At 48.2% G+C, this 27054-nt stretch overlaps 1 protein-coding gene across 1 annotated transcript in view; it reads right to left on the reverse strand.

Moving 5' to 3' along the window:
• Window positions 1-1390: 1390 nt before the first annotated feature.
• The window catches only part of il34 (interleukin 34), an 85076-nt gene continuing 59412 nt past the window's right edge, over window positions 1391-27054 (reverse strand). The window contains exons 5-7 of the mRNA XM_052028449.1: window positions 13794-13961; window positions 5312-5450; window positions 1391-2386 (exon numbers count right to left, since the gene is read on the reverse strand). Of these exons, the coding sequence (XP_051884409.1) occupies window positions 2370-2386; window positions 5312-5450; window positions 13794-13961 (324 nt within the window). The 3' untranslated portion in view covers window positions 1391-2369. The remainder of the gene's footprint in view (window positions 2387-5311; window positions 5451-13793; window positions 13962-27054) is intronic.

Raw genomic sequence — 27054 nt, forward strand, 5'->3', positions numbered from 1 at the left:
ACTTAAACAGGAATGTCTCCTTGGGCCTCCCTAGGTAGCTTGTGGCAAAGAGGCTGTGTTGCCACTGACCACCTGGTGATGGATACTACAAGCAAAGGTAAGGAGGGTGAACATGAACCAGTCTACATTGCTGGATCAGCGGCAGAGAGGGTCAGCTGGGTGTTAACCTGTCCTGGGCCCAGCACATAGATGCAATCACAAGGAAGGCGTGCCAGCGTCTTTACTTTTTTGGAAGGTTAAGGAGGTTCAGCTTGTCACCAAACACTCCAACGGACTTCTGACTGGTTGAAAGTATCCTGACTGGTTGCATCATGGTTTGGTATGGCAATTCCAATGTACAGGAAGACATGAAACTGCAGGGAGTGGTGTCCTTTGCCCAATACATCACAGGCATGCCCCACCCTGCCATCGGTAGTATGTACAGGAGGTGCTGCCTCAAGAAGGCAACATCCATCATCAAAGATCCCCACCATCCAGGCCGTGCCATCTTCTCGCAGCTACCATCGGGCAGGAGGTACAGAAGCCTGAAGTCCCACATCATCAGGTTCAGGAACAGCTACTTCCCTTCAACCATTTGGTTCTTGAACCAACCTGCACAACCCTGATCACTATCTCAGTATAGCAACACTGTGACCACATTGCACTGCAATGGACTTTGTTTTATTCTATTTGTATTCTTTCTTGTATAATTTGTTTTTCTTGTGAATGTTCTGTTTCTAATGCTGTGTGCCTGTGATGCTGCTGCAAGTAAGGTCTTCATTGCACTTGTGCATACATGACAAATAAACTTGACTTTGACTTTAGTCAAGGTGTCCCTGAAGAGGGAGCACGCAGTGTCCACTGGCTCTCTGGAGGTCTTCTGGGACCTGTTGGCACTGCAGGGGCTGGAGTGCATCCTGGACAGGGATGGCAATGTTTAAATTTGATGTATATTTGTAAATACTGAATTGAGAATGATATAAATATGTTAATAAATCCTTTTTTAAAAAAAACAGAAGCTGGTCAGCAGTCTCAGAGATAACCAATATTGTTCTGGTATCTGCCTACCAGTGCTACCTGCAGTTGTACATCTGTGAACAATCTTCATTCATTTTTTTAGGAATTTCATTGCACCCTGGTGTAGATGACAATAAACTAATCTGAATGTCGGTATCATTGGCAAGACCAGCATCGATTGCCCACCCCAGCTGCCCTTGAGAAGAAGCGGTTATCACCCTGAACCGCTGCAGTCCTTCTGGTGAAGGTGCTCCCACCGTGCTGTTGGGGAGGGAGTTCCAGGACTTAGACCCTGTGACAACAATATACTGGGGACAGTGTGCGAGGGAAGGTGGGATTGAACCTTTGACATTTCCCCAAGACAGTGTATAGTATTTTATTCATATCCAGATGTATTAAGTACACACGTTGGCTGTGCAAACAGCCCAGAGTCACAGCGTCGTACAGAATGTAAGACATTAGAAGCAATCAGACATTTATTATTCAGTACATCACCTGATCACCAACTGTAGGTAGAAAGATTATATGGAATGATCGTTTTACTGGGCAGTGACACATGCAGACAATATCTCCGAGTCTCCAACATCACGGACAGTCCGTTATAGTAGAAGTGGATGCAAGAAATTCCTGCACCTCTGGCATTAAAATTTCCAAGGAAGCTCCTTGCAGCGGGTTTGAGGCTGTCGAGGTTTCTCATGTCTGTGCTGGATAACAATGAGAAGGTCTCTGCAGTGATTTATTAAGGGATTTTTGCTTCAAGTGGTTAATTGTGTGATTTCTCCCAGTATCTGAATGGATAGACGGGTCCTTCTCACTAAATTGCCAGGCTCCAGTCTCCAGCCCATGCCCTCTGCCACGCATTACCCGATGTCCAAGTCCAAATGAGCCGCAAACATTACTCCTTCAGAGAGTTCCATTATTTTGGCTTCCTCTTTTGTCTTGTGCACTGTAATGATTCTGGTCATGACGCAGAATTGGATACACCGGTCTCCTGAATCACAGAAGAGTTCCATGAGCGGTTGGCAAGGCAAGTGGAGGATGGAACTATCGAACTTGGCGTTTGTAGTGTACGGACAGAAAGTCACAATGGGATTTGACCGGGTTAAATAATTACAAAAGAAATAAAACCAAAAGGAACGGTAGGGTGGGTGGGGAGGAGTTAGCAAACTGGTCACTGTCCACAGGTCCTCATCAATAAGTCCATTGTGATCCTTCAGCCATTGGCAACCCAGTCCTGCATCTCCACACGAGTACTTGGGTGAGAGCAGGCATAACTATCTCGGATGCTTCTGATGTCAACAAGGGATTGTAAAACCTGGAAAAGCAGGTGCCTTTCTTTCAAGCGGCGATGATGCAGGAGTTGGGTGGCTTGCTCAAGGAACCCAGTTGCCTGCAATGAAGCACCAAAGCAAAAAATCAGTTACCAGACAGCGCAATGGATGCTCCCGAAGTTCCAGCTCTCTTAAAACGTTCAATACCCTCTCCCGAGCCAGGTGGCAAAGGCAAAACCATTGGAATTGGCACTCAGCTGAAAGCTGCCCCATTACCCGTGCACCATGTTGGTCCGTCACTCAGTAGGAGCTCCACTCAGAAGGTGGAAGGTCCACTTCTTCAGGAGCAGTGCGTGTAATCCAGGCCGACACCTCCGTGATGATAGGGTGTTCTACCGAGACACTGCTACCCCAGGCACCAGATCCCAACATGTTTTTGAAGAGCCAGGGGACTCTCCCTAGTGTTTATCCTCCACCCAACATTAGCGGGTCATACAGTATGGAGACGGGCCATTCTGCCCATCATGTCCATGTCGACCAATGGACACCTATCCGTATTAATCCCATCTTCCAGCACTTGGCCTACAGCCATCCATGCCCAGACAATTCAAGTGCTCATCTGAACACTTTTTGGAAATGTGGCACTGACAATAAATGGTAGGGCACTGAGGAATGTCGATGAATGGAGGCAACTTGGGGTTCAAGTCCATAGTTCCATGGAAGTGGCAACACAGGTAGTTAGGGTGGTGAAGAAGGTACCTGGCATACTTGCTTTCATAGTCGCCGCACAGGTTGATGGGGTTGCTAAGAAGGTGTATGGCGTGTTGGCCTTCATTAGTCGGGGGACTGAGTTCAAGAGCCGTGAGGTAATGTTACAGCTCTATGGAACCCTGGTTAGCCCACCCTTAGAGAATCGTGATGAAAAACATGACGATGCTGGAGGAACTCAGCAGGCCAGGCAGCATCCGTGGAGAAAAGCAGGCGGTCAACGTTTCGGGTCGGGACCCTTCTTCAGGACTGAAGATAGGAAAAGGGGAAGCCCAATATATAGGAGGGAAAAGCAGAGCAGTGATAGGTGGACAGAAGAGGGGAGGCGGGGTGGGCACAGGGTGGTGATAGGTAGATGCAGGTAAGAGACAGTGACAGGCAGGTGCGGGGGAGGAGGAGAGAGCAGACCCACCGGGGGATGGGTCACAGGTAAAAGAGAGAGGAAAAAAAGAGGCTAGGAAAGGGAAGAAGGGAAGCATGGTGGGGGGGGGGGGTGTTTGTGGGGAGGTGGGGTGGGGATTACTTAAAGTGGGAGAATTCAGTGTTCATGCCGTTAGGCTGCAAGGTTCCAAGACGGAAAATGAGGTGCTGTTCCTCCAGTTTGCGCTTGGAATTCTCCTGGCAGTGGAGGAGGCCGAGGACTGACATATCAGTGATAGTGTGGGGGGGGGGGGGGGGCGCGAGTGACTGGGAACAGGGAGATGCAGATCGCGGTTACAGACAGCGCGTAGGTGTTCTGCAAAACCGTCACCTAGTATTACTAAAGTATTGTGTTCAGTTCTGGGTGCCACATTATAGGAAGGATGTGGAAGCTTTAGAAAAGGTGCAGAGATTTACCAGGATGCTGCCTGGATTGGAGAGCATGTCTTATGAAGATAGGTTGAGCGAGCTCGGGCTTTTCTCTTTGGAGAGAAGGAGGATGAGAGGTGGATTGATAGAGGTGTACAAGATGATAAGAGGCATAGATCGAGTGGACAGAGACTTTTTCTCAGGGAGGAAATGGCTAACATGAGGGGACATAATTTTAAGGTGATTGGAGGAAAGTACAGGGGGATATCAGAGGAAAGTCTTTTTTACACAGAGTGGTGGGTGCGTGGAACATGCTGCCAGGGGTACTGCAAGCGGCAGATACATTAGGGACATTTATGAGACTCTTAGATAGCCACATGAATGATAGAAAAATGGAGGGCTATGTGGGAGGGAAAGTTAGATTTCTCTTAGAGTAGGTTAAAAGGTCGTCACAACATCATGGGCCGAAGGAGCAGTACTCTGCTGTAATGTTCCATGTTCTATGGGCCGGGGCATGGAATATTAAAGACTCAACTTCACAAAACACCAGTTAAACCATACTTGGAGTACTGTGTGCAGTTCTGGCCACCACACTACAGGGAGGATGTGGCTGCGCTGGAGAGAGTCCGGAGGAGATTCACCAGGACGTCGCCTGGATTGGAGGACCTCAGTTACAGGGAGAGATTGGACAGGCCATGCTTGTTTTCCCTGGAGCAACGGAGGCTGAGGGGTGACCTGACAGAGGGATATAAGATTATGAGGGGCATAGATAAGGTAGATCTTTCTCCCATGGTAGGGGTATCAAGAACAAGAGGGTATAGGGTTAAAGTGAGAGGAAGGAGGTTTAAAGGGGATCTGAGGGGAAGGTTTTTTTTCCCACACAGAAAGCGGTTGACATCTGGAACGTGCTGCCAGAGGAGGTGGTGGGATCAGATTTATTTAAGAGGCATTTAAACAGGCACTTGAAGAGGTAAGGCTTAGAAGGGCACAGACAATGCGAGCAAATCCTTTCGTGGGATTAGTGTAGACAGGTAAAAAGGCCAGCATGGACGTGGTGGGCTGAAGGGCCTGTTTCTGCACTGTATGACTCTATGGTACATTTCTTGGCAGGAATACTAAACCACGATGTCCCACCCTGTACCCTATTTCAGAATGCTGTCTATACACCTGTCACCAATATTTACACACTTCCAGGTTTAACATCCTAGTTTATCCAATACTTCCCAAAAGGTTTCCATGCTAGTCCTGCCAACCACGCCCCATGCCAGTGAGCTCTATCTCACCAGGGCTTGAGTGTATCATTTACCTCTGGTTCCTTCACTGGATTAATCACTATCTTACATTTAAGGCCCTTGAACCCCTGCATGTGGAAGATTATCACGGTAATCTATGCCCCTTACAAAGTTTCACGTCTAATTCTATGTCCCCCTACTTTTTCAGTTTCATTTGGGAAATGAAAGCCTTGAATTGGCTCTGCCGACACTTACAGTGGAAGATCTGTTTCAATACTCGGTAACAGTTGTCGAACAAAGCCTTGGGCCGGATTCGCCGCCTCCTGCTCTCCGCGTCCATGTCACTGATTCGATAGAGTATTTCCTCTACCCGCTCATCCTCAATGTCTTCAATCTGAAAACGAGGAAGGATTCACTGAACAGCAGTGACTTCATTCAACTCAACCCCAGGAGGTTGCATCCAACTGCAATCCAGGATTTTGTAACCTCTGGGTAAATTTGCAAAATGGGGTGCTGGAGGAACTCAGCAGGTCAGGCAGCGTCTGTGGAGGGAAACAAACAGTCGACGTTTCGGGCTGAGACCCCTCATCGGTTGACTGTTGGTTTCCCTCCGTGGATGCTGCCTGGCTTGCTGAGTTCCTTCAGCGTTTTTGCATGTGTTGCTCCGGATTTCCAACATCTGCAGAATCTCTTGTGTTTCCTAGAGATCCTATACGTTTACTAAGAGCAGGAGGGTAACTAGGGAGAGAATTGGTCAGTGTGGCCGTCGGTGTGTGGAGCCACAGGCAACGAGCAGGATCTTAAATAAGTACTCTGGAGAAGGTGACGGAGGCTAGGGAACTTGGGAAAGAGTACAGTGATGTCCTGAAACATACCAACATCATGAAACAGGAGGTGCTGGAAGTGTTGAGGTGCATAAAGGTAGATAAATCCCTGAGGCCTAACCAAGTGTGTCCTAGGACGTAAGTCCCTGGGGCTTAACCAGTTGTGTCCTAGGATGTTGTAAGAAGCAAAGGGAAGAAATTGCAGGTGACCTGGCAGGAATTAGTATCTTCCTTAGCCACGGGTGAGGTACCAGTAGACTGGAGGGTGGCTGATGTTGGTGCTTTGTGGTGCTAATGTGGGCAGGCACAGTACTGTAGCGGTCAGCGTAACGCTATTACAGCGCCAGCGACCCGGGTTCAATTCCCACCGCTGTCTGTGAGGAGTTTGTACGTTCTCCCTGTGTCTGCGTGGGTTTCCTCCGGGTGCTCCGGTTTCCTCCCACATTCCAAAGACGTACAGGTTAGGAAGTTGTGGGCGTACTATGTTGGCGCCAGAGGCGAGGCGACACTTGCGGGCTGCCCCCAGAGCACTCTACGCAAAAGATGCATTTCACTGTGTGTTTCGATGTACATGTGACTAATAAAGAAAGAGAAAGAAATCTAATAATTAATCCATAACATACCAAATTTCCGACCCTGTAGCACATTCTTTGGAGTTTAGAAGAATGGGGGGTGGTCTTATTGAAACATAAGATCCTAAGGGGGCTTGATGGGTCGGGACGTTGAGATGTTTCCACTAGTGGGAGAGTCACGAACAGTGGGACATAGCTCCAAAAGAAATGGCCGGTCATTTAAAGCTGAGGTGTGTCAGAACTGCTCACAGAGGGTGACGAATCTCTGGAATTCTCCACCGCAGAGGGTTTTGGAGGTTAGACGACTGGAAGTATTTAAAGACTTTGATGGATTTTTGAAAGATAAAGGAATTTAAAGCTATAGGGAGCTGGCACAGGAGCCTGCGAGGGGTCATCCATGATCATATTCAATGGTGGAGCAGGCTTGAAGGGCCAAATGGCCTACTCCTGCTCCTGCTTTCTTGACGTGTTATGATCCAATGATGTGCTTGCATTTGGCACCAGATTCCTGTGGCATCACACGAAAAGTTAAGCCCTGGTGACGTCATCAAGACCACTGGGTCGCAAGCTGAGGGGTGTGACCTTCTCTTGAGAGAGGGTGCAAGGGTCACACGAAGCCCTTGAGGATTTATTGGGTGATTCAGTCTGAAACCAAATGGGAACACATTCGGCACAAATAGCTGCCCCGACGTTACGGGTGCAAGCAGAAACAAGATTCCTTCAGAGGAGCGGCCTGTGGCATCATCAGGAATTCATACTGAGTGTGAACGGGAGGTCAAGAGGGGGATGGGGGCTTTGAGAAAAGTGGGAGTGGCTGTTCTTGACCAGGGTAAGAACCACTGGTATCACTGGATGTGACACCACCGCCGTAGCCCACACATTGATTTCAGTGTGAACCACGCAGGTAGAGGTACCCTCACAAGTATATGCACTTAACACACATTTGCCATACAGTAACCAAAGATGTTAAACAGTGTCCGAAAAGCACAGCTTTTGTTTAACCATTTTATGAGGATAGGTTGAGTGAGCTAGGGCTTTTCTCTTTGGAGAGAAGAAGGAGGTGAATTGATAGAGGTGTACAAGATGATAAGAGGCACAGATCGAGTGGACAGTCAGAGACTTTTTCCCAGGGTGACAATGGCCAACACGAGGGGACATAATTTTAAGGTGACTGGAGGAAGGCATAAGGGGGATGTCAGGGGTAAGTCTTTTTAACACGGAAAGTGGTGGGTGCGCGGAATACACCACCAGCAGAGGTTGTAGGGGCGGAAACATCAGGGACATTTAAGGCACTCTTAGATAGGCACATGAATGATAGAGAAATGGAGGATTACGTGGGAAGGAAGGGTTAGCTAGATCTTAGAGCAGGATAAAATGTCGGCACAACATTGTGAGCTGAAGGGCCTGTACTGTGCTGTAATGTTCTACGTTCTGTAACATTTTCTTTGGAAAGGTGAAGATATATCTGCAAATGCTGTTTCTATATGACCATTAACATTACAAACTCAGTAATGGTATTTACTAGAGCAGAGGTTTTCAACCTGTGATCCGTGGCGGGTTGCCAGGGGGTCCGCGAGCAAGCCAAGAAAAAAATGGAAAAGCGACGTATTACAAAGACGTAGCTTACTTGCTTGCTCCAGTTTTCCACCATTCAGAAAATCGGCCATATCTATTCTATCTGTTACAGGCGACAATCTTAGAGACTTAGATGGTGTTCCCTTCTGGTAAGCTGCCGCTTAATATTTGATTTGTGTAGTCAGAGTAGTCAGTAGTGTTCACTACTCACTACTGTTCTGTTGAGCACTGTAGTGTTAGCGAGACTGAGTGACGTTGCTGTGCCTTAATAATATTGCTTACTTACCGTGCATTTACGCCACAGTGATGTCACTGTTAAACGAAAAGTGCGCAAGCGTGTAAATTTTAGTTTTGATAATTTTGTTTATCAGTAATAGTAATTAAACTGTCCAGCATGTATTGCTGAGTATGGAGAAATTTCCGAAGAGAAAAGCTGACCAGAAACAGGAAGATTCTGATGACGAAAGGGATAAGGGTGACCGAAAGAGAGAACAACCCAAGTACGATCCAGAATACATTTCATATGGCTTCATCGCAGTGGGGACAAATGCGGACCAACCTCCCTGTGTTGTGTGTCTGCAAACACTGTCCAACAATGCAATGAAGCCAGCGAAGTTGAAGCGCCATTTAACAACAGTGCATCCAGATATCGCCAGTAAGCTGAAGGGATATTTTGAGCGGCAAGAGGAGCTGTACCTCAAGCAGAAAGGCAAAATGACAGCCTGCGCCACTGTAAATGAGAAGGCTCTTCGCACATCATATTTGGTAGCATTACGAATAGAACGTTCCAGAAAGCCTCACACAATTGGAGAAGAGCTTATACTGCCTGCAGCAGTAGATCTGTGCGAAGTTGTACTGGGAAAAGAATCCAGTCAAAAGCTGAAAGCCATTCCACTGTCTGATAACACAGTAAGCAGAAGAATTGGCGATATGGCGGAAGATATACAGAGCCAGCTGATGGCACGTCTTCAGCAAGTCAGGTTTGCAATTGAGCTTGATGAAAGTACTGATGTTGCCAGTGCTGTGCAGTTGATGGTTTATGTTCGATATTGCTGGGAAGGAGAGGCTTTCGAAGACTTTTTGTTTTGCAAGGTGCTCCCAGGGCGTACAACCGGTGAAGAAGTTTTCCGTGTACTTGACACTTTTTTTGTACAATTGGCATTGGCGTGGACACAGTGTATTGGAGTATGCCCGGATGGTGCTGCCGCAATGACAGGACGGAAGTCGGGTCTAATCGGACGAGTGAAAGAAGTAGCTCCACATGTAGCAGCGACCCACTGCATGATTCACCGTGAGGCTTTAGCTGCAAAGGATATGGATGAAAATCTTGCGGATGTGTTTTCCACGTGCATTAAAATCATTAACTTTATCAAAGCCAGGCCGCTTTGATAAAGTCACTATTTCAGTAGGGCCTATGTGCAGTAATTTAAGTGTTGTATGCATGAATTATCGATTGTTTGATTTTGTGGGTCCACCGTCTAACAAGGACATGTTCTGGGAGGCCGCAGCATGAAAAAGGTTGAAAACCACTGTATTAGAGTATTTATTTTGGAGCTATATCCCATTGTTCATGACTCTCCGACTAGTGGTAACATCTCAACATCCCTCCCCATCAAGCCCTCTTATGTGTACAGCACAGGAACAGGTCCTTTGGCCCATCATATCCATACTGACCCTTTTGCCCCACTGCACTAATCTCATTTGCCTGCTTTAGGACTGTATTCTCCAATGCCTTAAGGTTATCAGATATTACAGGGGGATCTTGATCAGTTAGGCAAGTGGGCCAAAGTTTGGCAAATGGCTTTCAATTCCAAAAAATGCGAAGTTTTGCATTTTGGGAAGTCAAACTAGGGTAGGACTTGTACAGTGAAGTATTGTCTTGTGAAACAGAGGGACCTAGGAGTACAAGTACACAGTTAGCTGAAAGCGGCGTCACAGATAAACAGGATGGATCTCTGGCCTTCGTCAGCCAGGGCACTGAGTGTAGGAGTTGGGATGTTATGCTGCAGCTGTACAAGGCATTGGTGAGACCACACTCGGAGTATTGTGTACAGTTTTGGACCACCCTGTTATAGGAAGGACTGCAGGGAAGATTTACAAGGATGCTGTCAGGACTCAAAGGCCTGAGGTTGGGCAGGCTAGGATCTTACTCCTTGGAACATAGGGGTGACCTTATAGGGGTGTATAAAATTATGAGGCATGTAGGTAGCATGAACACACACAGTCTTTTTTCCCCAGGGCAGGGGAACTAAAAACTAGAGGTCATAAGTTTAAAGTGAGAGGGGAAAGACTTAAAAGAGGGAACTTCTTCATGCAGAGGGTGGTGTGTATATGGAATGAGCTGCCAGAGGAAGTGGTTGAGGCAGGTACAATAATAACTTGAAAGACATTTGGATAAGTACATGGATAGGAGGGGTTTAGAGGGATACAGGCCAAACGCGGGCAAATTGTGGGCACCATGGTCAGGATGGATGAGATGGGCCGAAGGGCCTGTTTCCATGCTGTATTGCTCTATGACTCTATTTAAGTGTCCGTCTAAGTGCCTCTTGAACGTAGTAATTGTATCTCCCTCTGGCAGCACATTCCAGATATCAACCGCTCTCAGTGTAAAAAAAAACTTACCCCTCAGATCCTCTTTAAATCTCCTTCCTCTCCCCTTAAACTATGCCCTCTGTGTTTATCAGTCACCAAACAACTAGTCACATTGGGATTGCTGGGTAGCCACATATTGGTCAGGGTGAAGGTCCTGCACCACACTGGTCTATCGTCAGTGAATCTCCCACCATCAACATCCTGGGGGGTTGCCACTAATCAGAAACTCTCAAATATGTCACGCTTTTTCCAGGTTAGGTGAGAAGTTGGACATTCTGCGGTGAGCTGTCACCAAACCTTCCCAGCACCAGCAGGCCAGGACTCAGACGGAATACTGCCCACTTGATCCCAGTTGTGTAAAAGGCCCCGTCTCCACCCTCTGAACCTTGGATGCACACAGACTTCCCCCAAGGCTACGTGCCAGACTCACAGAGTAAGATACGAGGCCTTTCCAAAAATTATTTTCACCCTGTGAGAGCAGTGCCATTTTCCTTGGTTGTTTGCGACATTAAAGCAATGCACTTCTCGCTGGGAATCTTCCTTTAGTGGTTTCGTAGCTCAGAGAGAGAGAGAAGCAAAGAGTGTCTTCTCAAATCCTCCCTCCCCCCAGTAGCGTTGTCTTCAGAGAAAGGTGTCCCAGAATGGTAAACCCATAAAACTCCTCTTGTTACTGTATCATTCTGTACCAACAAACACAAGGTAATGGGTACACTCCTCCCTGATTATTCCACCTCTCAGTATATTAAAGATGGATCATTCCCTCTCTCCAGTCCCCCTCCCTTTCCTCTAAACTTAACAGGTGTGTGTTAAACAACCGTTGGAGCCTGTTCTCTTCACTTTGATTGCAGTTGAAATATCTCTAATCCCCTCACATACTTAGAAACCACCCGGACACCTTCCCATTTTATCGCACCGATTTTTCGACTTCATTTTGTGTTAAAACATATTATTACCAAGAGTCTGTGCTTCAATGACTTCTGCTTCTCCTCTGGCCACTTAATTCTACCGAGGAGTCTGAGGGAATCCAGAGACAAGCACGTGAAGTGGGGACGTAAGTCACCTGAAGGTCAGGTCAGGTTGGAGTGGTAGGTGTGTGACGCCAGCCCCCAGTGACCAGGTTAACTTGGTTGCTAGTCCAGTACCCATTTACATTAGATCACGGGGGTGGGGGGGGAGGTAACAAAGCTGCTCGTGTCATTCTTTTCTTTTCCCCCCGCGCTGAGTCCAAATTTCCTTTCCACTGCTAACCTTAAAACATACCTCGCAGAAATGATCCCAAGCCCATTTGAGTGTCAATCTGATTTCTATACCTCACATTTTTATGTGAAGCTTTGATTCAAAATTTCAGAACTTATTGTGCGCAGTTTTGGTCACAGCATTACAGGAAGAATGTGGAAGTCTTGCTGAGAGGGAAGAAGGGGTTCACCAGGATGCTGCCTGGGTTAGAGAGTATTAGCTTTAGGGAGAGTTAGACTGACTTGGGTTGTTTTCTGACGGAGGTATATAACATTATGAGAGGCATAGATAGGGTAGACAGTCAGAATCTTTCTCCCAGGGTGGAAATGTCAAATACCAGAGCGCATAGCTTTATGGTGAGAGGGGGAACATTTAAAGGAGATAAGCGAGGTAACTTTTTTTCACACAGGGAATGCTGGGTGCCTGGAACACACTGCCAGGGGTGGTGTGAAAGCGGACACAATAGTGTCATAGAGTCATACAGCACAGAAACAGGCCCTTCAGCCCAACTCATCCATGCTGAATAAGTTGCCCACCTAAGCCAGTCCCATTTGCTTGCATTTGGCCCATATCCCTTTAAACCTTTCCTATCCGTGTACCTGTCTAACTGTCTTTTATATGTTGTTATCGTACCTGCCTCAACCACTTCCTCTGGCAGCTCGTTCCATACACCCACCACCCTCTGCGTGAAAAACTTGCCCCTCGGGTCCCTTTTAAATCTTTCCCCTCTCACCTTAAACCTATGCCCTCTAGTTTATGTTCCTTTTTCCCCTGGGAAGAAGACTTGGTGCATTCACCCTGTCTATGCCCCTCACAATTTTATACACCTCCACAATGTCACCCATCAGTCTCCTACCCTCCAACAAATAAAGTCCGAGCCTGCTCAACCTCTCCCTATAAGTCAGGCCCTTGAGTCCTGGCAACATTCTCACAAATCTTGGCACCGTTTCTAGCTTAATGACATCCTTCCTATAACAGGGTAACCAAAACTGTCTACAATACTCCAGCTGCGACCTTACCAACGTCCCCTACAACTGCAACATGATACCCATGTTTAAGAGGCATTTGGACAGACACATGAGCAGCCAGCAAACAGGGGGATGTGGCATCATGGTCAGCACACACACTGTGGGCCGAAGGGTCTGTTCCTGTGCTGTACTGTTCTACGTTCTATGAAAAGGCATCTCACAGCAAGGCTACCAGTCAAAATTAAACCCCAAGCCACATTACGGGACAGATGACCAAAAGATAAGTCAAAGTGTTGCAGAGTGGTGCAGCTGGTTCCATCCTGACCTCGGGCGCTGCCTATGTGGAGCTTGCACGTTCTCCCTGTGACCTGCGTGGGTTTCCCCCGGGCATTCCGGCTTCCTCCCACATCCCAAAGATGTGCGGTTTGGTAGATTAATTGGCCGCTGTAAATTGTGACGTAAGTTGATGGGAACGTGGGAAGAATAAAATGGAAGGAGTGTGGGATTGACGGTTAGTTCAGACTCAATGTGTTGAATAGCTTGCTTCTATGACCATATGACAAAGAAATTATGGGTCTTAGAGATGGATATGGTATAGTTTGGGGGGGGGGGGTGGCGGGGTGGTTCCAGAGCTTAAGGCCCAACCAAAAAGATGCAGTCGCTAAAATCCGGGCCACTCGAGTGGCCAGAGGTGAGGAAGGACGGAGGCTTGCAGGAGATTACAGAGATGGGGAGGGGTGAAACCTTGCATTCGGAAGGAAGGCCGGAAATTCCAAAACTGAGCTGTGCGTGGATCGGGAACCAGGGCAGCTCCACAAGCACGTGTGTTGAGGGCAAGGAGGAGTTCCGGAGCCCTGGACGAGCCCAGCTTACACTGGGACACCAGGAGTGAAAGAACACCTCTGCTGTTTCTGCACACGTACTTTCGATCCGTCTCAGGTCACTCTTTTGCCTTCAGAGCAGGACTTACCATTTCTTCTACACCCAGCCTCAGGTAAGTAAACAGCATGGCAATATCCTCCACATAAGCTCTTGAAGGGTGTCTTTTTGGAAGAACTTCAAGGACTGTCTCCAACACTTGAGAATTGATGTAAATCCATAACAACTTCAGATCGACTTCAGTAAAACCTCTGTTTCTCTATTGGAAAAGAAAGAGGGACATTTTATTGGGAAGTAGATTCGACTGACCTGCAGAGACTAGCAGATACGCCCTACAATTTCACACATGCCTATAACCCCATGGCTTAAATTCTTGGGATGTTTTGTATCTTGGAAAAGTTTACTATAGCCCAAAGCTTTAGGTGATGCATGTTATCTCAGTTGCCCAGCAAAACATCCTTATACTTTCAGTCCCTCACTTTCTCCCTCATAGAATGTTCCCTTGGATGGTTTAAATTACACCTTTGAAGAGATCGTTATCCCGTTTTTAGAAAATGAGGCTGAAGGGTAGGTTTTGAACGGTGATCACTCCTCACTCATAAAGGCCACTCGCTTCAACGATACAAGTCCAGGGGGCGAGGCCAAGCAAGGAGTCTTACCAATGTCTCGTACAACTGCAACGTAACACCTTTGGGCAGACACATGAACAGGCAGGGAATAGAGGGATGTGCACCATGTGCTGTTCTATGTTCTATGAAAAGACATTTCACTGCAAGGCTAGCAATCAAAATTAAACGCCAAGCCACATTACAGGGCAGATGACCAAAGGTTAAGTCAAAGTGTGGTTCAATCCTGACCTCGGGTGCTGCCTGTGTGGAGTTTGCACGTTCTCCCTGTGACCACGTGAGTCCACTCTTACCTCTGACTTGATTAACCAGTGCGGGGCTCACGAACAGGGTTAAACAGCACCGATCAGTAGAGGGAGCCACAGGCTAAGTTCAACTGTACCACAGCCAGCACACACGACTTACAGTTTAAAGGAGGCCCACTTATTGATCCAATTCACTGACCTCATTAACATGTCCATGTGTGCAATAAATTAGTGGCACAAAAACTTTCTTATAAACATCCACTTCTGCCATGACTAATTCTCTTGTTTTGATTGCAATGGATTAGTGTCATTAACAGGATAAGGACAGACCTGAAACTCCTAGCCACAGGGGATCAAAGAGCACATGCAACGATCATACGAGCCAGGAGATGGAAGAAAGGGCGAGATACAGGCAGTCAATGTTAAGGGGGGTAGCTTGACGTTCAAAGCTCCCTCTCTTCCTCCTGTCTGTCCCATGCTGGCAGTGTTTTGGGCACCAGCTTTTCACAGGTAGTCAAGTCGAGGTAGCTGAAATTGTAGAGTGGAAATCTCCCTTCCCAGAGACAAGACACCCCACACCCTCAGCTGGATTATTCTGCCGGTTTTAGTCACAGGGCCCAGGTTAAAGGACAGGACCTGCTATGGAGATCAACTCCACCAACCTGCTAAAGACTAGTGGGCAGCACAGTGGCTAACACAGCCGCTGCCTCACATCTCCAGCGACAGGTTCAATCCCATCCTCCAGCGCTGTCTGAGTGTGGAGTTTGCACGTTCTCCCTGTGACCGCCTGGGTTTTCTCCCACATCCCAAGGACATGCGGGCTGGTTAACTGTCCACCGTAAATTGCCCCTCATGTAGGTGTGTGGTTGGAAAATCCAGGGGAGTCAGTGGGTATGTGAGAAAGAATAGGTTACAGGGAAATAAGTGAGGGAATGGGCTTGCTCCCAGAGCGAGCATCAACAACTTCTTGTTAAGAAGGCGTATGGTGTGTTGGCCTTCATTAGTCGGGGTATTGAGTTAAAGAGCCACGAGGTAATGTTGCAGCTCTACAGAACTCTGGTTAGACCACACTTGGAGTATCGTGTTCAGTTCTGGTCGCCTCATTACAGGAAGGATGTGGAAGCTTTAGAGAGGGTGCAGAGGAGATTTACCAGGTTGCTGCCTGGATTGGAGAGCATGTCTTATGAGGATAGGTTGAGCGAGCTCGGGCTTTTCTCTTTGGAGAGAAGGAGGATGAGAGGTGGATTGATAGAGGTGTACAAGACAAGAGGCACAGATCGAGTGGACAGTCAGAGACTTTTTCCCAGGGCGAAAATGGCTAACATGAGGGGGCATAATTTTAAGGTGATTGGAGGAAGATATAAGGGGATGTCATAGGTAAATCTTTTACACAGAGAGCGGTGGGTGCGTCGAACGCACTGCCGGCAGAGGTTGTGGGGGCAGATACATTAGGGACATTTATGAGACTCTTAGATAGACATATAAATGATAGAGAAATGGAGGGCTATGTGGGAGGGAAGGGTTAGATAGATCTTAGAGCAGGATGAAATGTCAGCACAACATCGTGGGCCGAAGGGCCTGTACTGTGCTGTAATGTTCCATAACTACATGGGCCGAATGGTGCATGGAAATATGGGAAATATGATCTATTGTTGCCCTCCAGAGTTATAAACAGTATCCAGCAATGCAGATTGTGAAGATGAAATACAGGGTTAGCCGGGTGTCTGTAAATTGGATTACAACCTACCTACACCCATCCTAAAATCACCAGACTCTCTTCAGATTGTCAATAACCCTTGGAGTTTTTATTCAGTTGATTCACTCTCAGGAGGTGAGCACTGTTGGTATGGCAGCACCCACTGACTGCCCAGTGGTCATTGGGTCACCTTCTCAAACTGGAACCTGCAACCACCAGAGCAGGCTGACGTCCCACACTTGAGGGGAAATCCCGAGTGCGGGACTGGAGTCACATGGAGCCCCGGACCGGGAACAGGCACAGGGTTTCCTCCTCGAAGCAGATCGGTAGCAATAACCGGCTGCCTCGGCCACATTCTGAACAGGAATAGATTTATAATTCTGGCATTTGGAAACAACTTCAATCTTTGGCTGCTTTCTCAGGGTTCTCCGGATGCTTGAAATGAAACCAGAAAATGCTGGAAACACAATGAGGAATTAGGAGGAACATACAGTCTAAAACTAGAGGGCACAGGTTTATGGTGCGAGGAGAAAGATTTCAGGACAATCTGAGGGGCAAGTCACACAGAGACTGGTGGATATATGGAATGAGCTGTCAGAGGAATTGATAGAGGCCAGAACTGGGAAAACAATTTAGTTTTCAGTGGCAGAGAACGATTGGTAAAATGAAGGGAATATCTCTACTAGGGTGAGACCAAATGAGTTAATGCAGCAGGTAAAAACACATAATACTTCTTTCTGCAATGTGTTGTTAATAGCAGGGCTGTGGGATATACCCAGCAGGTCAGACTATACTAATAGAAGCAGAACAACTGATCCAAAATGATGACAGTTGGAAATTCTGAAGTTTAAATCAATTGCCAATTTCCTGCGTTATCAGGGAATTAATCTAATTTCAAATAATTTCACTACAAATGCTCAAAGGATGAAAGGTGCAACACTCTCTCCTGCACCCTGGGCTGTTTGGCTGGGAGCGTTGTGTGTCCAGCTACACTATAACCGAGCTCACTCCCAGCCACTGGTTCTTCCCTCCCGGGTTCTGCGCTGCAAGATGGGTGCAGGAGAGAGTCATGCCTCAGCAGGCTTTCATCCGGTGAGAGTTTTCAGTGGAGCTATTGGGATGATTATTAATTCGCCAAAAGCAGAGGAAACTGGCAACTGATTTACACTTCAGAATTCATACTTCATTTGGAAACATTTCTTTCTGAACAACAGCAGCCTGCCACGTTACATCGAGCTGTGTGTGGTTTTACTAGCCTCTCGAGGACATAATCTCTTTCCAACCCCAGGCTGCTTGGACTCTCTATAAATTACATTCTTGGGTATCAAGTATTTAAATTCTTTCCCCTCAGGCTCATTCCCTGGTGCTTCAGAGGCTCGACGTGGTAAGATTTCTGAATACCCACACCACTCTCCAATATAACAAAGTCATCAGAGGGAGCCAAGGAGAAGTTACTTAAAATAAAATGTGCTGGTGGTGTACATTGGTTTATTATTGTCACATGTACTGAGGTACAGTGAAAACCTTTGTTTTGCATACTGCCCATACAGAACAATGTGCATCAAGGTAGTACAGGGTAAGACAGTAACAGAATGCAGAGTCACAGCTACAGAGAAACTGCATTGCAGGTAGACAGTAAGGTGCAAGGTCACAAGGTAGAATGTGAGGTCGAGAGTCCATCTTATCATACTAGGGAACTGTTCAACAGTCTTATAACAGAGGGATGGAAGCTGTTCTTGAGCCTAGTGGTACATACTTTGTATCTCCTGCCCGATGGGAGAGGGGAGAAGAGAGAATGTCTGGAGTGGGTGGGGTCTTTGATTATGTCGGCTGCTTTACTGAGGCAGCGAGAAGTATAGACAGAGTCCACGGAGGGGAGGCTGGTTTCCGTGACGTGTAAGGCTGTGTCCACAACTCTCTGCGGTTTCTTGCGGTCATGGGCAGAGCAGCTGCCATATCAAGCCATGATGAATCCAGATAGGATGCTTTCTATGGTGCATCAGTAAAAATTGGTGGGGTCGATGGGGACATGCCAAAATTTTTTAGCCTCCTGCGGAAGTAGAGGCACTGGTGAGCTTTCATGGCCATGGCATCAACGTGGTTAGACCAGGACAGGCTGTTGGTGATGTTCACTCCAATGAACTTGAAGCTCTCAACCCTCTTGGCCTCAGCACCATTGATGTAAACAGGAGCATGTGCACCGCCCCCCCTTCCTGAAGTCAATGACCAGATCATTTTTGTTTTGCTGACATTGAGGGAAAGGTTGTTGTCATGACACCATGTCACTAGGCTCACTATCTCCCTCTGACTTATCGGTATCTGAGATACGGCCCACGACGGTTGTGTCATCTGCAAACTTGTAGATGGAGTTAGAGCAGAACCTGGCCACACAGTCATGAGTGTATAGGGAGTAGAGTAGGGGGCTGAGGACGCAGCCTTGTGGGGCACCAATGTTGAGAATAATCGTGCTGCAGGTATTGCTGCCTATCCTTACTGATTGCGGGCTGTTGGTCAGGAAGTCGAGGATCCAGTTGCAAAGGGAGGTGTTGAGTCCCAGGTTTAGGATTTTGGTGATGAGTTCCCAACCCTCCTGCTTGGGTCAGGAGACCGCAGAAATGGGTGACCATCTCCCGGGCAATGGTGTGCATTAGCGGAGATAGGGCTCCCCTTCCGAGCTTGCAACCAAACCTCATTTTGTGGGACTGGAGTCACTTCGAGGCCAGACTGGGCAAGTGCACCGTGTTTTCTTTTGGAGACGCACAGCAGGGAAACAGGCCCTTTGAGCCACCAAGTCCGTGCCGACCATCAACCACCCATTTGCACTAATCCCACGCTAATCCCGTTTTATTCTCCCCACACTCCCATCAACTCTCCCCAGATTCTACCCCTCACCTACACACTGGGGGCAACTTACAGCGGCCAATTAACCCACCGACCCGCCCGTCTTTGGGATGTGGGAGGAAGCCCACCCAATCACAGGGGGAACGTGCAAACTCCACACAGACAGCATCCTAGGTCAGGATTGAACCCGGGTCTCTGGAGGCAGCAGCTCTACCAGCTGCACCACTGTCCAGAGTGTTTGTTACTGCAACATTCATAATCAATCCTTTAACAAGACCAGGTTTATGGTTCTGGATTTTGAAAACAACTTTAATTTTCAACCTCATTTTCCCAATTCAATTTTTACTTCCCTTTCATTCAAGTCCTCCCCTCTGCAAAGCCCTGCTCCAAAGCTGGTCGCAAGGATGCTGCTGCTGTAGAGAGTGCGGAGAAATAAAGAACAAATTCTAGAGGGGGACAAAGGGAAAGACGGCGAGATATCAGCCTGTTGTAATGGGTTTGTATTGTAGACAGGACAACATTGTTAGAGCCACAGATCTGTGGGATCTGGACCGCAGTGATGAATCATGACAGGCGATGAAAATAATGTCGTTTGTTTTGATTTGTTTTACAAAACTTGCTGTGTTGAATTTCACAGAAATCTTAATCAAAATCTACTCTTTATCCATTATGGTTTTGTTAAGTCAATGATTTAGTTGATGTTTTCCATTGTGATAGTTTTCCCATATTGATTGCAAAGTATACTCCCACGCTGTTCAGCATTAAACCTCTTCGCTTGATTTTGAAATTTATAAATTCTATTAATTATCTCAACATACAATCAGCAGTAAACTACTATAATCAAGACTGGGTGGTACTGAGATACTAAGCTCACTATCATTTGCAAACAGTGGACAATCATAATTTACTCAAATGTCACCTGATCATCTCTTTTAGGATTAGAGTCGTAGAGTAATATAAACAGGCCCTTCGGCCCAACTCATCCATGCCGACCAAGGTGCCTATCCAAGCTAGTTGCATTTACCTGTGTTTGGCCCAGATCCCTCGAAATGTTTCCTATCCATGTACCTATTCTACTGTCTTTTTAATGTTGTTACTGTACCTGCCTCAACTACTTCCACTGGCAGCTCGTTCCACATACCCACCACCCTCTGTGTGAAGGATTTGCTCCTCAGGTCCACGGTAGTGTAGCGGTTAGTGTGACGCTATTACAGCACCAACGACCCGGGTACAATTCCCACCGCTGTCTGTAAGCAGTTTGTACGTTCTCCCCGTGTGTCTGCGTGGGTTTCCTCCGGGTGCTCCGGTTTCCAAAGACATACAGGATAGGAAGCTGTGGGCATGCAGTGTTGGCGCCAGAACTGTGGCGACACTTGCGGGCTGCCCCAGAACATTCAATGTAAAGATGCATTTCACTGTGTGTTTTGATGTACGTGTGACTAATAAAGATATCTTATCTAAATCTTTCCCCTTTCACCTTAAACCTATGCCCTCTAGTTTATGATTCCCTATTTATCCTATTACAGGAAGGATGTGGGGGTTTTGGAGAGAGTGTAGAAGAGGTTCACCAGGATGCTGCCTGGATTACAGAGTATTAGCTTTCGGGAGAGTTAGAGTGTCTACCTGTGACACTGCTTTCAGCAAACTATGTGCTTGTACTCCTAGGTCCCTCTGTTCCACAACACTCCAGGGCCCGACCATTCACTGTATAATTCCTACCCTGGTTTGACTTCCCAAAATGCAACACTTCGCACTTATCCGAACTGAAAGCCATTTGCCAATCTTCGGCCTAGCTGATCAAGATCCCCCTGTAATTTTTGATAACCTCTTCACTGTCTGCGGTACCACCTATTTTAGTATCATCCACAAACTTACTAACCATGCCTTGTACGTTCATATCCAAATGGTTTATGTGGGTAACGAACAACAAAGATCCCAGCACCGACCCCTGAGGCACACCACTAGTCGCAGGTCTCCAGTCTGAGAAACGACCTTCAACCATCACTCTCTGCTTCCTACCACTGAGCCAATTATGAATCCAGTCAGCCATCTCTCCCTGGACCCCATGCAACCTGATTACTTCAGATCAAAGATTTTTTTCACTTCTGTTTCAGGATCTAGGCAGCATGTAAGATAAGATTTCTTTATTAGTCACATGTACATTGAAACACACAGTGAAATGCATCTTTTGCGTAGAGTGTTCTGAGGGCAGCCCGCAAGTGTCACCACGCTTCCGGCACCAACATAGCATGCCCACAACTTCCTAACCCGTACATCTTTGGAATGTGGGAGGAAACCGGAGCACCCGGAGGAAACCCACGCAGACACAGGGAGAACGTACAAACTCCTTACAGACAGCGGCGGGAATTGAACCCGGGTCGCTGGCGCTGTAATAGCGTTACGCTAACTGCTACGCTACCATGCCTGCCTTATTGCCCATCCCTAACTGCCCTTGAAAAAGATGGTGATGAGCCGCCTTCTTGAACCACTGCAGTTCCCCCACTGAAGTTGTTCCTTCAGTGCTGTTGGGGAGGGAGTTTTGGGATTTGGACCCAGTGACAATGAAGCAATGGCAATGGATTCCCAAGTCAGGAGGGTGACTTGCAGGGAAACCAGCAGGTGGTGATGTGCCCCTCACCTCCTGCTCTTCTCCATTCTGAGCTGGAGGTTGTGGGTTTGGGAGGTGTTGTTGAAGCGGCCTGGGTGAGTAATGCAGTGCATTTTGCGATGGTACACACTGCAGCCACAATGGTGAAGGGAATCGTTGTTTAAGGTGGCGGACAGGGCGTCAATCAAGTGGGCTGCCCTGTCCTGGATAGTGTTGAACTTCTTGAGTGTCATTGAAGCCACACTCATCCAAGCAAGTGGAGGATATTCCGTCACACTCCTGACTTGTGCCCTGTAGATGGTGGAAGGGCTCTGAGGAGTCGGTCACTCACCATTGGATACACAACCACCCCCATTATTAATGTGGTTGGTTCAGTTAAGGTACTAGTCAATGGTGACCTCCAGCATGTTGAGCAGCGGAAGTAGACAACGGTAATGTTACTTGCTACTTATCAGCCCATGTCTAAATTCTTGCTGTATGCTACTTCATTTGTTGAAGGGTTGCAATTGGAATCGAACATTGTGCAATCATCCATGAACTTGTGACCTTATGATGGAAGAAGGGTCATTGATGAGGCAGCTGAAGTTGGTTGGGCCCAGGTCACTGCCCCAAGGGACGAGAAGTAGGCATTTGGTAAGCTCGTCTACATAGGCCGAGGCGTTGAGTGTAAGAGTTGGGACGTCAGGTTGCAGCTGTACAAAACATTGGTTAGACCGCACTTGGAGTATTGTGTACAGTTCTGGTCGCTGCGCCGCGGAAAGGATGTGGTAGCAATGGAGAGGGTGCAGAAGAGATTCGCCAGGGTGTTGCCCGGAATGGAGGGCAGTAGTTATAAGGAGAGATTGGACAGGCCGGGTTTGTTCTCACTGGACTGCAGGAGGCTGAGGGGTGACCTTACAGAGGTTTATAACATTGTGAGGGGCAGAGATAGGGTAGGTGGTCAGAATCTTTTTTTTTCCTGGTGTCTCGAACTAGAGGCCATAGATTTAAGGTGAGAGGGGAGAAACTTAAGGGAGACCTGAGGGGTAAGATTTTCCCCACACACGGTGGTGGGTATATGGAACGAGCTGCCAGAGGAGGTGGTAGAGGCGGGTACAATAACAATATTTCAGTGGTATTTGGAAATGTGCATAGGAAAGGAGGAGAGGGATGTAGGCCTAATCCTGGCAAATAGATAGGCAACATGGTTGGGATGGACAAGATGGGCCGAATGGCCTGTTTCTGTCCTGTATGATCCTAACAACTGCAGTGAGGTCCTGGGGCTTGGATGACTGATCTTCAACAACCACAACCATCTTCCGTTGTGCAAGGGATGACTCCGACCATGGGAGAGTTCTTAACCATGGTGGCCAGAAACACCAATTTTGCCAGGGTTCCAAGATGCCCCACCAGGTCAAAGACTGGCCTGGTCCAGGGCAGACACATCGCCCCACCTTTGCAATCAGCTCTTCACACCCCTAGAGTTGGTAACTCCAGTGGCTCAGGCAGTTGCAACTGTGATACTGAAAACAGAGGTCAAAAACACCGCAGATGCTGCAAATCCAAAACAAAAACAGAAGATGCTGGAAACTCTCAGCAGGGTCAGGCAGTATCCACGGAAAGAGAGACAGAACCAACATTTCAGGTCATAGGACGAAGGGCTTCGACCCAAAAACCTTGGTTCCACTCTTCTCATCATAGACCCTGACTGGCCTGCTGAGCAATTCCCAGCATGTTCTGGTTTTGCTTTTGACATTGAAAACTGAGACGGATATTTGTTGGACCACAAGGCAACGTGAGTGGATCGCGTGGTAAAGAAGACGTAGGGCATGCTTGTCTTCATCAGTCAGGGCACGGAGTATAAAAACCGGGAAGTCACGTTGCAACTACATAAGGCTTTGGTTAGGCTGCATTTGAAGTACTGTGTGCAGTTCTGGTCGCCCCATTACGGGTAGGATGTGGAGGCTTTCAAGAAGGTGCAGCCTCGATTAGAGAGTATTCGCTCTGTGAAAGGTTGGACAAACTTGGATTGCTTTCTCTGGAGCGTTGGAGGCCAAGGAGCAAACTAATAGAAATAAATAAAATTACAACAGGGTAGATGGTCAGAGTTTTTCACCCAGGGTGGAAATGTCAAGTGCTAGAGGGCATAGGTTCAAGGTGCAAAGGGGAAAGTTTAAAGATTTGCGAGGCACGGTGGGTTTTTTTAAAAGAAGAGTGGTGGGTGCCTGGAAAACACTGGCAGTAACAGAAACGAGAGCATTTAGACATACATATACAGTACCTCTTGCTGCCTTGGTGTAGCAGCCAGCATAATCAAAGACCCCACCCACCCTGGTCATTCTCTCTTCTCTCCTCTTCCATTGGGTAGAAGATACAGGAGCCTGAGGGCACGTACCACCAGGCTCAAGGACAGCTTCTACACTACTGTGATAAGACTATTGAACGGTTCCCTTATACGATGAGATGGACTCTGACCTCACGATTTACCTTGTTGCACTGCACTTTCTCTGTAGCTGTGACACTTTACTCTGTACTGTTATTGTTCTTACCTGTACTACATCAATGCACTCTGTACTAACTCAATGTAACTGCACTGTGTAATGAATTGACCTGTACGATCGGTATGCAAGACAAGTTTTTCACTGCACCTCGGTACAAGTGACAATAATAAACCAATACCAATATGAACAGGCCAGGAATAGAAAGATATGGACCACATGCAAGCAAATGAAGGTATTTCAGATTGGCACCTTGGCCGTCGAAGACATCGTGGGCTGAAGAACCTGTTCCTGTTCTACGAATATCTCTTTCAAAGATCGGTCTGCTTTTGCACTGAGAAATTTCCTGAGAAACGGGAGATTGGGCTGAAGGAGCAGATCAATGTTGACGTTCCTTCCACTAACAGTTAGTTATCGTTGAGTACGTTCAGTTTCTATTAAACTGATTACGGGCAAAGCTGAAGTAGAAATTCCATCTGATAATGGCAACCTGTCTGCATTCTTAAAACTGGAATTGCTGCAAATATGCAGATAACATCGTCTCTCTGGAGATTAGAGTTCTGGGAAGATCTCACTAACAATGCCAACTGTCCTGGTAGTATTTTTGTTTTTAAGGGCTTTCCAGATCTGCATTGACTGATTTTGCAAGCAGGAAGGATGACAATGGATCGGTAAAACCTCCAGAAGTGTTTCCTTAACATCTGTCAGGGCCGTAGAGGAGGCCTGACCCAAAAGCAGAGCAGCGGGGACGATTCAGCAGTGAGTGACGACTTCAATAATAGACCACAAAATAACAAGGCACGAGGGGCCCCAAAACCGGAGAGGACAGAAACTAAACAGTGCAGGCAACAAGGTGACCTTAGGCAGGGGGAGTAAAGCTAGGGGCAACTGGTTGGACCCGGATGAGTGAACAAGGACTGTGGATGAGAACTGGGGTTAAATAGGCTGCAGGTGATGAGTCTTGAATGAGCGGCAGGTGAATCCTATTAGCTGGGTGGAGACTGGGAGATGCAGGCTGGGAGGTGTCCATGGGAGTAGGCCCGACAGGACCCCCCACACCCCCGCCCCCCCCCCAGCAGCCCAGGATGATCCGGATGGGTCTGTTCGAACTCAAGATGTAGCTGGACAACACCCAAGACCAGTCGACCAGGTACGGTGCACCCCGTCCACGATGAAGCGAATCCACCGGATCACCTTCCACCAGCCCAGATGTCAGATGAGCAGGCTCAGGTGGGTCGAGTGGTCCCTGGACAGCGGGCTGGAGGGAGGACACGTGGAAGGTGGGTGCAATCCTCAGGGTCCGAAAGGCATCACCAAGTATTTGTAGTGGCTCAGTTGGGGGTTAGGAACGCCATCCTCCACTCAACCCCCCTAGCGGATTCGGATCAGGTTGTACGCACTCTGTAGATCCAGTATGGTGAAGATCTGGGCCCCGCAGAGAGTTTCAAATGCACTAATCCATCGAGGGGAGAGGGTAGCGGTTCTTAATGGTCATTTGTTGAGTCCACAGTAGTCAATGCAGGGACGAAGGCCGCCGGCTTTCTGTTTGACAAAGAAGAACCCTGCACCAGCTGGGGACTGGCGTGGGCGGATGAAGCCGCGCTGGAGTGCTTCGGCGATGTGGTCACTCATGGCTTGGGTCTCAGGAGGAGAGAGGGAGAACAGACGGCCTCGGGGAGGGGCGGTGCCCAGGAGGAGGCCGATTGCGCAGTCGTGTGGTCTCTGAGGCAGCTTCCCTTTTACTGAATGCGATGGCTGAGTCGTGATATTCCTGTGGGAGTTCGGCGAGGTCGAGGGTTTCCTCCGTCTCCGCGGATTTACAGGGTGAAGTCGACTGAGGTGGTCCGGCAGGTGGGTCCCCAACTCGGCAGTGTACCAGGGGCCCAGGTGAAGTGAGGGTGGTGAGGGGAGAGCCAGGAGTAACCCAGGAGGAGAGGAGTGTCGGGCAAGTCGATCGGGAGGAATTAGATGGACTTGCGGTGCTCCCCAATGCTCACGTGCACTCTCTGACTATCCCCGGCTCCCAAGGGACATCTGTCAACAGCCGTGATGTTGAAGGGGTGAGAGACAGGTTCAGCAGGGAGTCCAAGCTGCACGTACCAGGGTCCGATCCAGTAAGTTGTCCGCTGCGCCGGAATCCACCACAGCCTCCTGCGTGTGTGGAGCAGACAGAGTGTGAAGGAGAACAGAGAGAGCGAGACGATCTCTTGTACTGGGATGAGGATCTGGGGAGACCGTACCAGATAGAACGCCCTCGTCCCTACCTGGGGGTGCCACTTCCCGGACACAGTGGGCATTTGGCGCGCTGGTAGTCGGCTGCTCTGCAGCAGGCGCACAAGTCATTGCTCCGCCAACTCTCGTGCTCAAGAGGGGTTAGGGGAGCTCTCCCTAACGGCATGGGGTATGGAGGTGCTCGTCAATACGGAGAGCCAGAGTGATGAGGCTTTCGAAGTCGGTGGGCATCTCCCGGGTGGGCAGCTCATCTTTCAAGCGCTCCGAGAGAGGACCAGAAGCGCATCTGCATTCCCGCCGCGAGGGTCCTGAATTCAGCACAGAGTGCGAGCCTTGACGCAGGCGAAGTAACAGATCCGCTGCTCCCCTTCCACACCCCGGATGGTTGAAAACCCGGTGCATCTCAAATATGAGGTGAAATCCTCACATCTGTTGCAGACGGTAGCCTTCTTGTCCCAGTTAGTGACGGCCTAGGTCAGCTCTTGCCCAGTCAAGAGAGAGAGATGAGAAAGACGATCTTGGCCCAGTCCGTAGAACACAGAGACGGCTGGAGCTCGAAATGGAAGGCGCACCGGGACAGGAGGGTTGGAGATCCGTCGAAGGGTTCGGGCACGGGAATCCGGGGCC

The sequence above is a fragment of the Pristis pectinata genome, chromosome 13 (assembly GCF_009764475.1).
Source record: "Pristis pectinata isolate sPriPec2 chromosome 13, sPriPec2.1.pri, whole genome shotgun sequence".
In the NCBI taxonomy this organism is placed as follows: domain Eukaryota; kingdom Metazoa; phylum Chordata; class Chondrichthyes; order Rhinopristiformes; family Pristidae; genus Pristis; species Pristis pectinata.